The sequence below is a fragment of the Aquarana catesbeiana genome, linkage group LG10 (assembly GCF_042186555.1).
Source record: "Aquarana catesbeiana isolate 2022-GZ linkage group LG10, ASM4218655v1, whole genome shotgun sequence".
In the NCBI taxonomy this organism is placed as follows: Eukaryota; Metazoa; Chordata; class Amphibia; order Anura; family Ranidae; genus Aquarana; species Aquarana catesbeiana.
This window is the reverse complement of record NC_133333.1, coordinates 128,071,956-128,085,062: the sequence shown is the minus strand read 5'-3', so window position 1 is coordinate 128,085,062 and position 13,107 is coordinate 128,071,956. Positions and strand designations below refer to the sequence as shown.

At 45.2% G+C, this 13,107-nt stretch overlaps 1 protein-coding gene across 7 annotated transcripts in view; it reads right to left on the bottom strand.

The window, feature by feature from the left end:
• The window catches only part of LOC141110881 (myosin-10-like), a 308,010-nt gene that overhangs the window by 132,107 nt on the left and 162,796 nt on the right, over window positions 1-13,107 (bottom strand). For all 7 annotated transcript variants that reach the window (XM_073602623.1, XM_073602621.1, XM_073602624.1 and 4 more), the window contains exon 2: window positions 4,943-5,304. In XM_073602623.1, the coding sequence (XP_073458724.1) occupies window positions 4,943-5,284 (342 nt within the window). In that variant the 5' untranslated portion in view covers window positions 5,285-5,304. The remainder of the gene's footprint in view (window positions 1-4,942; window positions 5,305-13,107) is intronic.

Genomic DNA, 13,107 nt, shown 5'->3' with positions numbered 1-13,107 from the left:
AATTCTGACACACAAAGTTCCACGCATGCTCGTAATCAAGCAGAAGAGCCGCACTGTCTATTGAACTTCATTTTTCTCGGCTCGTCGTACGTGTTGTACGTCACCGCATTCTTGACACTCGGAATTTCCGACAAGATTTGTGTGACCGTGTGTATGCAAGACAAGTTTGAGCTAACATCCGTTGGAAATAAATCCAGGATTTTGTTGTCGTAAAATGTTATCGTGTGTACGGGGCATAAGAGTGATAAATCTGGTGCAGCTCTGCATAGAAACCAATATGCTTCCATTTTTTTTTTTTTTTGTTAAGGGTTAATTGGACAAGCTAAAGTTAGAAGCCAATTGGATAACATGTACAGCTGCACCAGATTTTGCACTCTCCAGTTTTAGTAAATCAACCCCAATACCTCTTCTGCATTAAAATATACTTACCTGCCTGTTCGCAATCCCCTCCAGAATGTACACCGAGCTTGACACGTGCCCTGCTAATATGTCAGGATGACTAAACTTCCGCGCATGCACAGGAATGAGGGACCTCGCAGGCGTTGGACAGTTAGAGTTTAGGTGAGTATTTGTACCTTTAATTTCACTTGAACTGCTGTTCTTCTTACATTCTTGTCTCCCCTTCCCCCCTCTATTTTGTTCAGCTTCCAAGTATAAAGAAAAATACCCTGTACTTTTGAATATATGGCGGCAGATGCCTCGCTTCTATTCCTTTTACATGATTTCTGGGGCTTGCTATTGGCTGCTCAGACACCCAATGCTCTCACATGGGGGTGAGGAAAGAGTCCTTCGGGTTGATTTACTAAAGGTAAATAGACTATGCACTCTGCAAATGTAGTTGCACCAGAGCTTAGTAAATGAGCGGAGGCTCTGCTGACTTCTATCATCCAATCATGTACAAGCAAAAATGCTGTAGACCTCATGCGCACAGGACGTTTATTTAACTCTCCTAGAAACCAGCAGCGTTTTTGCGGAAAAAAATGCTTGATGCTTGTAAACGTGTCTAAAGCTTTTAGGAGCTTTTACAGGCATGAAGCTCTTGGGCAATAACTTATATCATTGGCCAGTATAAATCTTTTAGCAGCTTTAGTAGCGTTAAGAGTTTTTTCTGTCCAAACTCTGCTGCTCCTGGGCACACTGGCAGTGTTTTTTTTTTACCACCTTTAAAAGCCACTTAACACTGCTAAAAGCCTATGTGTGACCTGCAGACAATCCTGCCGTCTCTCTTATGTCAATGGTTAGTCATCTCCACCGAAATCCTGATCATTGGCCAAACTTGTAAAAATCTCAAGACCCGGCCAAATACCAGCTACCAAATCCCACAATTTCCTCACTGCTGCATTAAAGCCGAACTTCACCCAAAAGGGGACGTTCTGCTTGTTTCCATCCCCCCCCTCCTCCACTGCTACATTTGGCACTTTTTTTGGGGGGGGAGCGGGTACCTGGTTTTGACATGTACCCGCTCCCACTTCCAGGCAGATTGTCGCGGCGATCTAAGCAGAAGTTTGGCCTCCTCTCCCCCCCCCCTGCAGCCTTCTGGGACACATCACAGGTCACAGAAGACTGTGGGACCATTCACAAAGCGGGACCGTTCGGCTCGCGCATGCGCAGTAGGAAACTGGCTGTGAAGCCGCAAGGCTTCCCTTACTTAAGATGCTGGCGCCTGCACCTGAAACCGATTGAAGAATCTGCTCAGGTGAGGACTGGATCGCTGGATCCCTTAACAGGTGAGCGTCCTTATATTAAAAGTCAGTAGCTACAGCATTTGTAGCTGCTGACTTAATTTTTTTTGGGGGGGGGAGGAGACTTGAGCTCCTCTTTAAGCGTTTTATTATTAAAGCTAGAATAAATAACGTTTTTGTTTATTGAGTATGTCTGGAAATAATTACAGCTTTAAGTAAAATTAAAAAAAAGTGTTATCAAAAGAGGAATTTCCTTTACTTTTTTTCTATTCTTTAATTCCATTCATTAATCCCCTTCTAAATATAAAAAAATCTTCATGTTTCGAAGAAGAGTAACGCTCACATGTACTGTATGTGCCTCTCTGTTTACAGTGCATTTCAAATATTTGTTTTTGATCTTAATTATTAAAGGCTCTGAAGCTCTATTGCCTTAACTGAGGGAATCAGATACCGGAAAGGGACCAGGAAATATCAACGTGACTCTTTCAGTTGAACAACAAAAGACAAGCTGCTGTTGGTTATGTAAAGCAGGCACCTAAAAGTGTCCACACATTCCTGCAGCAGGCATTCGGTGCCCCTGCTCTGCCCAAACTTTGAACCTTGCCTGCTCCCTCCATTGCCTCCAACACATTCCTATTTGGCCAGTGATGGTCTATTGGGAATGTATGGGTGAAGAATGATAAAAACAAGGGAACAAGTAGGCTCCAGTGTTGAAGCTTTTGTACAATTAGAACGGCTCAGCAATCAGGTAGAGTAGGTGCAAAGCTGTTGCAGGTATGAGCAGGAACGTGTAGATCAGTGGCCTGTTTTTGTTAAAGTGACACTGTCATTTAATTACCCACACAACTGCCATTCAGAGCGATTTTAAATACTGCCGCAGAAATATTTAACAGAGGTCTATTATCACAACTTAAAATGACCTTTCTCAACCTTTGAAACATGGAGGAACCCTTTAATTGACTTTATGGACTCCTGTCAATAATTACTATATATAACTCTCACAGTACATTAGCGTGATGGTCAGTGGGAATGAAGCTCCTTACACTTGCCATCATTGAGAAGATTTTACCACTTACAGATAGCTACAAAATGCTGTTAGTGGTTACTTTTCTGAGAAGCAGAAATTGCTCATTGCTCAGGGTACCTCTAACAACCTCTGAAGGAACTCTAAGGTTCTGAGGAACGCGGTTTGTGAAAGGCTGATCTAAACTCTTTAAAGCTCATTTCCAGACAGCAGCTAAAATAAAGGCCTCACCTTCCTCTTCCTTTGTTGAAGGGCTTGCTTTTCAATGTTTACTTACTTATCTTGTTCCAGCACTGTTTTTTTATTTAGTAGCTACAACCAAGAGGAGGGGTCCATGGACACAGAGGTGTGGGGAAATGGGTGAAAGATTGGCAGAGTTGTGCTGAGCGGGCACCTCCTGCTCCTTGGCAGGCATAGCTTGTATGCACCACACCTGGGCAGACATAGCTTGTATGCACCGCACCACCTCCTGCACCTGGGCAGACATAGCTTGTATGCACCGCACCACCTCCTGCACCTGGGCAGACATAGCTTGTATGCACCGCACCACCTCCTTCTCCTTGGCAGGCATAGCTTGTATGCACCGCACCACCTCCTTCTCCTTGGCAGGCATAGCTTGTATGCACCGCACCACCTCCTGCACCTGGGCAGACATAGCTTGTATGCACCGCACCACCTCCTGCTCCTTGGCAGGCATAGCTTGTATGCCCCACACCTGGGCAGACATAGCTTGTATGCACCGCACCACCTCCTGCACCTGGGCAGACATAGCTTGTATGCACCGCACCACCTCCTGCACCTGGGCAGACATAGCTTGTATGCACCGCACCACCTCCTGCACCTGGGCAGACATAGCTTGTATGCACCGCACCACCTCCTGTACCTGGGCAGACATAGCTTGTATGCACCGCACCACCTCCTGCACCTGGGCAGACATAGCTTGTATGCACTGCACCACCTCCTGCACCTGGGCAGACATAGCTTGTATTCACCGCACCACCTCCTGCACCTGGGCAGACATAGCTTGTATGCACCGCACCCCCTCCTGCTCCTTGGCAGGCATAGCTTGTATGCCCCACACCTGGGCAGACATAGCTTGTATGCACCGCACCACCTCCTGCACCTGGGCAGACATAGCTTGTATGCACCGCACCACCTCCTGCACCTGGGCAGACATAGCTTGTATGCACCGCACCACCTCCTGCACCTGGGCAGACATAGCTTGTATGCACCGCACCACCTCCTGTACCTGGGCAGACATAGCTTGTATGCACCGCACCACCTCCTGCACCTGGGCAGACATAGCTTGTATGCACTGCACCACCTCCTGCACCTGGGCAGACATAGCTTGTATTCACCGCACCACCTCCTGCACCTGGGCAGACATAGCTTGTATGCACCGCACCCCCTCCTGCTCCTTGGCAGGCATAGCTTGTATGCCCCACACCTGGGCAGACATAGCTTGTATGCACCGCACCACCTCCTGCACCTGGGCAGACATAGCTTGTATGCACCGCACCACCTCCTGCACCTGGGCAGACATAGCTTGTATGCACCGCACCACCTCCTTCTCCTTGGCAGGCATAGCTTGTATGCACCGCACCACCTCCTGCTCCTTGGCAGGCATAGCTTGTATGCACCGCACCACCTCCTGCTCCTTGGCAGGCATAGCTTGTATGCACCGCACCACCTCCTGCTCCTGGGCAGACATAGCTTGTATGCACCGCACCACCTCCTGCTCCTTGGCAGGCATAGCTTGTATGCACTGCACCACCTCCTGCTCCTTGGCAGGCATAGCTTGTATGCACCGCACCACCTCCTGCTCCTGGGCAGACATAGCTTGTATGCACCGCACCACCTCCTGCTCCTGGGCAGACATAGCTTGTATGCACCGCACCACCTCCTGCTCCTGGGCAGACATAGCTTGTATGCACCGCACCACCTCCTGCACCTGGTCTCTGCCTGATGATATCACTGCTCATTCACTGGAACTGTAGCATAGGCAGTAAGGAGACCGGTCACCCTGCTCACAGACAGAAGGTATCAGTGACTGGTCCCCACCACTGGATATAGGAACACTGCCAGCCATATAATACACCTTTTTTTGATGGGTGAAGCATATTTTTGTGTCAGATATAATGCAATCTGTATGCAATAATCAGTGTTAGTGTTATTGTGCCTGATGTGCATCTTTAGTTAAAAAAAAAAAATATTTGTACACCAGGGTATTACTTACATAGATGAGTCCAGAATAATAACGATCTTTGAGATTGTGAAGGACAGACGCTTCATTTAAACAGGTCAACTCTGCCATATCCTCAACCTTGGTGAACTTTGGTGGATTCATCTTCTGAATGTCATCCTTGTTGACAGACACTCTTTTACCATTCTCGGCCAACTCCACCACCACTTCATCACCTCGCTCCTCCTTGATGCTAGCTGCTTCAAAGCCATGTTTTTCAGAGGGCACCCACACTAGCTTCTTGGCTGTCCAATCAGCTTGTGTCGCTGTGATGCTCGTAGGGTTTCGATCCACAAAAAGGTAGCGTTCTGCATCATCTTTACTTCTAGATGACATCTTGGAAGCCAATCAGGTTCCTAATAAAACAGATACAAGAAATCAAATGTCAGAACATGTTAAAAGACAAGATCACCATATACGTCAAACATTTCAGCCCACTTTCTTGCAGAATTGAAATGTATTTTATTTTAGAGTATTATACACATATGTTTTATTTAAAGCTGCTTGCGTTTTTTTTAAATGAGCACCAAGCGGAAGGCTGTACATTTATTACAAACACATGTCTAGTCCACCATTCGTCTATGCCCAAGCTTTCTTGTAGATATTAGCAAGACATTTACCCGTTTAGAGGCTGAGCTTCCAGTCCAGTAAATATATCTATTCAGAATGGCAGAACTTCAAAAGTCTTACTTTATTACCAGGTTTTACTGCGCAGACAGATAACAATGGAGATGGCCAAGTTTTATAAGACAGATGCCTGTGATATGAGCTCAGGTCCTTTGCACAATGCCAGAGAAGAGGAAGTGAATAAGGCGATTTGGGGAAATTCTCACCACAGGCATCTGTGCTTCAAAGGGAAATTTGAATTTTATTCAGGCACTTAAGGCATAAAGCATTGGCTGTGGATTGCAAGGGAAAGGTAACTGCACACGGGCAGTAATAACATCAGCTTTGTTAAGCATGGTCTAATTAAGCCAGAGCAAAACTACTGAAGACTACTGTATTGTTTACTAACACAGAGCTCTGGGCTGTGATTGCACACAGCCGATCAGCAGGTCCTGGCCTTGAATCATCGGCCAGGACCTGCCGACAGGCTACCGCTGTCCACAATCAAGTGCGGGAGCGCATGCGTGTGCCCTAAACCCGGAAGAAGGCAGCAATGTATGAGTGCGTCGATTTGCCTACAGCCGCCACATACACACACCTTTTTTCATTTTAAATAAATGATCACATGACAGCTGCATGAGGGACTTGGAAAGGTGAGGGTGGAAACTGCAGAGGGGTGTGCCAGCAGGAGGCAGAGAAACAGCAGTACACTGATACTCTCAGTGAAGAGCAGTACAGGTGGGTAAGTCAGTGGACGTCTGACCATTGGAGAACAGGCAGGCTCTGCTTCCAGCACAGCCAGAAAAACTGACCACGCTGGGATGGATGTGCTACCATGCCAAGCATGGTTAGTTTTAAATAGGTAAGCAGGTGGAATGGCAGGATCATCAGGTATTTCACACAAGGAAGCAATGCATAGAGGACTGGATACTTTTTAACACAAGTATATAGTACAACAGAGCTACTGTATATATCAGAAATATAAAAATGTTGAGGTAACAAGTATGGACAACACTTTTTTGGCTATACTTCTCTTGTGGGTCACAGGAGTACACTAATTTTTGTTCTTCTGTAACCCAGAGTCAGCTGACAGTGGACTATTAGCTGATGGGGCATAGTCGCTCCAGGCTCTGGAAGGATCTGATCCACCTGACAGCCACATCTGCCTTTCAGCTTGTATTTGAGCCAGAGTCAACTGCACCTGCCCCCTCTCCAGCCTAGACCTCCGATGAGCACTGGAGCAGTAGAGCTAAGAGTGGTGACTGACAGTCGCTGCTCTCCACTTGGAGCAGAGAGTTGAGCGATCTGCAGTCATGTGATCACTCAGTTCTCGGTGTTAGAGCTGACGTGGGACAGCTGAAGCATCACACTGATGCTGCATTGTAGGGGTGAGTATGGATGTTTATTTCTTATAAACTCATACTTCTTTAAACCTTGTCAGTACTTTTGCTGTGAATGTTAAGGATGCCTGCAGACACAGAAATCAGTGATGATTTTTTTAAAGCTCATTTACTGCTTGTTAAGACTATGTAACCTAAATATCTATAGGCATGACAATTTACAGTATCTCACAAAAGTGAGTACACCTCTCACATTTTTGTAAATATTTTATTCTATCTTTTCATGTGACACCACTGAAGAAATGACACTTTGCTACAATGTAAAGTAGTGAGTGTACAGCTTGTATAACAGTGTACATTTGCTCTCCCCTCAAAATAACTCAACACACAGCCACTGATGTCTAAACTGCTGGCAACAAAAGTGAGTACACCCCTAAGTGAAAATGTCCAAATTGGGCCCAATTAGCCATTTTCCCTCCCCGGTGTCACGTGACTCATTAGTGTTACAAGGTCTCAGGTGTGAATGGGGCGCAGGTGTGTTAAATTTGGTGTTATCGCTCTCACTCTCACTCTCTCATACTGGTCACTGGAAGTTCAACATGGCAACTCATGGCAAAGAACTCTCTGAGGATCTGAAAAAAGAATTGTTTCTCTACATAAAGATGGCCTAGGCTATAAGAAGATCCTGAAAATGAAAATGTGAGGGGTGCACTCACTTTTGTGAGATACTGCAAGTACCAATCTGTTACAAACCTGGAATAATTAACCTCCTGCCGACCACTCACAGTAATTGTACTGTGAGCGGGCAGCAGGTTCAGGCTTGGCAACATACATGCAGGCTGCCAGATTGCTTATAGTTTGTGCGTCCCCTGCCGACCCGTGCTGTGATTGGACACAGCACGAGTTTAGTAGCAGATTTCAGCCAATGATTTCAGCTGAAACCTGCTGATTGACTGTGTCCAATCACAGCACTGAGTTCTGTGTTTACAAAAGCACATAATTCTGTGTACAGAGAACAGAGATCTGTCTGTTTCCTCTCCCTGAAAGACAGGGAGAAAAAACAGCCAGATTAGTAAGTAAAAGCAGCACACATTAAACCCCTTGATTGCCCCCTAGATGTTAACCCCTTTCCAGCCATTGTCATTAATACAGTGCCATTGTACAGTATTATCACTGTATGAGCCCTCTTTCACATCGGCGTGATTTGACATGCGATTCGAAAGGTTAAATCGCATGTCAAATCGGAGCATATTTCGGCAATAGGTAGTGTAGCAATAGGTAGCGTCCCAATTGGTGAGATGCCGACTTTGCAGCTCTGCCCCGATTTCCAAAAGTAGTTCTTGCTCTATTTTTGGTGACTTTGGGGGTGATTTCAATAGACATCTGTGCATGAACCCACATGGATGTCTTTTAAGTCGCCCTCAAAGTCGGACTGAAATGCGGCTTTGAAATCGTGCGAGTTCAGATGAACTCGCACGGTTTCAAAGCCGTGTTCAGTGTGAACAAGGGCTTAGTGTCACTAATGACGTCAGTGTCAGTTTGTTACCCTCCCAGCCAGTGTCTGTTAGCGCCAGATTGTCCGCCACACTATCACAGTCACACTTTAAGTTCCTGATCACAACCATTACAGTATGGTGTCTACAGCTGTGTCAATTTCAGCATACATACCATAGTTTGTAGATGCTAGAACTTTCACACAAACCAATTAACATACACTTGATCAATTACCAAGCGAACGCTCTATTTGTTTAAAAAAAAAAAAAAAAGATATAAAATTTATATTCCGTACAGTGCTGCACGGCTGTACGATTCACAGGTAAATTAGCGCAATGCCGAATAGCAAAAAAATATCCTGGTCATGAACGGGGTAAAACCTTCCGGAGGGCAAGTGGTTAATCGCTGCAATTAGATGGATGTTTGATGTATGCTGAAATACGTAGAAATAAACATGCTATTAGCTGCTGCTACATAAAAAGTTGAAAACCTGTACTGTGATTTCATATAACAATACAGAGTAAAGAATATTGCAGGGACAGTAAAGTTTGTAAATGTGTGCCAGTTGTGCCATAGCAGTTATGAAAGTAAGATACAGTGTATGGAAAAAAAAATATGGAAATCTGCTGGAAAATCTAGCTCAGTCTCCCCATGCTAAGGAAGTACGTGTTCCCTCGTATAACAATGACCTATGTGTGTGAACTTCATATAAGCCCTAGTGGTCCCTGACTGCTCTTTGACTGCCTGGAAAGCTTGGCATTAGGAAATGGAAAAAATCAGTTCACAGTCACAGAGTTGCCCACAGACCATACCATGGATTAGACTATACCATGGATTAGATCATACCATACCATGGATCAGACCATACCATGGATCAGACCATACCATGGATCAGACCATACCATGGATTAGACCATACCATGGATCAGACCATACCATGGATCAGACCATACCATGGATTAGACCATACCATGGATCAGACCATACCATGGATCAGACCATACCATGGATCAGACCATACCATGGATCAGACCATACCAAGGATTAGACCATACCATGGATCAGACCATACCATGGATTAGATCATACCATGGATCAGACCATACCATGGATCAGACCATACCATGGATCAGACCATACCATGGATCAGACCATACCATGGATTAGACCATACCATGGATCAGACCATACCATGGATCACAGAGGTCCCCATGGAGGGGAACCAAAGACAAGACGTAAGTATAGGAAGTGTAAAGAACAACATATAAATGATCAGATTTTATTTAGGTTTACATGTTGGAAAATCATCGTTTTTTTTTAAATTTTATTTATTTTACTTAATTAAAGATATTCCCAAGAGGCCCAACAGATGGCTGGATGAAAACACGTGGCTTGTTAATTTTTATTTTAATTTTTATTAGTTGTTTTTCCCATGGCTGAGCACAAACACTGCTGTCCCCATGGTCCTCAACAGACACAGAAACCCAAAACTAAGGGTAACATTACATTCTCTAGAGCCAAGTAACCCAGTATTTGAGTAAAAGGTAAATATAAATTAAATCATCTCTGCTACAGAAAGTACTATATTACACAATAAATCCTGAACCATTCATTGGTATAATTAGCACTGTCACTAATGACCATTTTACACCAGCTATCCATTTTCCCACAAGAAACAGGGAGCTTATAAATCCTCCAAAACTCCGAAATAATTAATAACAATGCTGCCAGACGTATCCACCTTACCAACCGCTCAGTGTCTGCCAACCCTCTCCTCCAATCCCTACACTGGCTCCCAATCACCCAGCAAATTCAATTCAAATTACTAACCACAACATACAAAGCCATTCACAACTCTGCCCCAAGCTACATCACCAATCTTGTCTCCAAATATCATCCAAATCGTCCTCTTCAATCTTCTCAAGACCTCCTACTCTCAAGCTCTCTCATCTCCTCCTCCCATGTTCATCTCCAGAATTTCTCCAGAGCCTCTCCCATCCTCTGGAACTCTCTACCTCAACCTGTCCGGCTATCCCCTACTCTAGCTACCTTCAGGCAATCCCTGAAAACTCATCTCTTCAGGAAAGCCTATCACGTCTCCAACTCATTTTTCACCACTTCCATCAGCTCATTCCCCACAGTTACAACCTTTTGTACCACCTGCCCCACCCTATTAGATTATAAGCTCTTCTGAGCAGGGCCCGCTTAATCCTCTTGTATTTTATTGTATTATAACTGTATTGTCTCCCTTTTATATTGTAAAGTGCTGCGTAAACTTTGGCGCTATATAAATCCTGTATTATAATAATAATAACAATAACAGCAGCCTAACCAACCAAAAGTCTAGTGAAGATGTACACTCACTGGCCACTTTATTAGGTACACCTTGGTAGTACCGGGTTGGACCCCAATTTGCCTTCAGAACTGTCCTAATTCTTTGTGGCATAGATTCAACAAGGTGTCGGAAACATTCCTCAGAGATTTTGGTCCTTAATGACATGATAGAATCACGCAGTTGCTGCAGATTTGTCGGCTGCACATCCATGATGCGAATCTTCCATTCCACCACATCCCAATGGTGCTCTATTGATGGAGATCTGGTGACTGTGGAGGCCATTGGAGATCAGTGACCTCATTGTCCAGTGGTGAGATGATTTGAGCTTTCTGACACGGTGCATTATCCTGCTGGAAGGAGCCATCAGAAGATGAGTACACTGTAGTCATAAAGGGATGGACATGGTCAGCAACATTACTCAGGTGGGCCGTGGTGTTGAAAGGGCCCAAAGTGTGCCAAGAAAATATCCCCCACATGATTACACCACCAACCTGAACACTAGTATAAAAGGAAGGATGGATCCATGCTTTCATGTTGTTTATAATAAATTCTGACCCTACCATCTGAATGTCGCAGCTGAAATCGAGACTCATCAGACCAAGCAACATTTTCCAATCTTCTATTGTCCAATTTTAGCGAGCTTGTGCAAATTGTAGCCTCATGTTCCTGTTCTTAGCTGACAGGAGTGGGACCCGGTGTGGTCTTCTGCTGCTGTAGCCCATCTGCTTCAAGGTTTGATGTCTTGTGCATTCAGAGATGGCATTCTGCATACCTTGGTTGTAACGAGTGGCTATTTGAGTTACTGTTGCCTTTATATCATCTCAAACCAGTCTGCCCATTCTCCTCTGACCTCTGACATCAACAAAGCATTTTCGTCCACACAACTGCCGCTCACTGGATATTTTCTCTTTTTCAGCGCCTCTCTCTGTAAACCCTAGAGATGGTTGTGCATGAAAATTCCAGTAGATGAGCAGTTTTTTAAATACTCAGACCAGCCCATCTGGCACCAACAACCATGCCACGTTCAAAGTCACTTAAATCCCCTTTCTTCCCCATTCTGATGCTCAGTTTGAACTTCAGCAAGTAGTCTTCACCATGTCTAGATGCTTAAGGCTGGCCATACATGGTCGAATTGTGAAATAATTTTCTTTTGAAAATCAGAACGTTTGTGCGTTTTGTGATCCGATGATGCCACCACTGATTTTCGAAATTCGACTAACCAAGCCTTCAATTTCACCCCCTGTTGCTACAGAAAAGAATTTTCGTTGCTGGGAATCTTCTTTTCTTTCCAGGAATTTTCTTTTCTTGTACATGCGCATTTCTTTTTCGATTACATTTCTCGCACGATTCTCCCATCATTGATCAGAAAATCGTTTGTTTTTCAAGAAATTTCCAACATGCCTGATTTCTCAAATTTGATGGCCGCACGAAAATTGGCTGCTGCTGCAGCCCACTAATGTTGCGAATTTCGAACGAAAATTCTTAGATAAGATTTTTGAAAGAAAATTCTTTCAATATTCGACCCATGTATGGCCTGCCTTAAGCCTCGTACCCACGATCGGATATTTGTCATGGAATTGTGTGATGACAGACTGTTTTCCTAAAATCCGACCATTAGTACGCTCCATCAGACAATTGTTGTCCAGCTTTCGGTGTACACAAGTCCGTCCCACAAAAGTTGAAAGTACAAACACGCATGCTCAGAATCAATGCTCACAAAACACGACATTAGCAGAAGGTGCCCCAAAGGGTGGCGCTCAAGAGCTGAAATTCCTCGTAGTACGTCACTACGTTTGTGTTTGTTGGCTGACAATTGTGTACCATTGGTATGCAAGACAAGATCCTGGCACATGCCCTTTGGACAAAAATCTGATGCTTAAGGCCCCTTTCACATGAGGCGGACTCCGTTTCTACGGAGCCCGCCTCGGTCCACCGGCTCAGCGGGAGATCTGTCCGTTGATCTCCGCTGAGCCGGCGGATGACAGGTCCCTCTCTGCTCACTGAGCGGGGAGGGGCTTGTCAGGCGCCGCTGCCGCCTATGGAGGGATCGGACGAAAACGGACAGCGTGTCTGTTTTCGTTAGATCTCCCCCGATCCGATCCGCCAGCGACGGACCTGGACGTAGGGCCATCCATCTGCTCTTCAGCGGATCGGACCGGGTCGGATGTCAGCGGACATGTCTCCGCTGACATCCGCCGCTCCATAGGCTAACATGGAGCGCCCGTTCAGGTCCGCCGTCAAAACTGACAGGCGGACCTGAACGGTCCGATCGTGTGAAAGGGGCCTTAGGCTCTGCTCACATCTAGGTGTTTTGTTTCAGGCAGAAAGTCGAACGATTTTTGCCGCGATTTTGTACAGATCAAAAGGTCACCAATGTAAAAAGC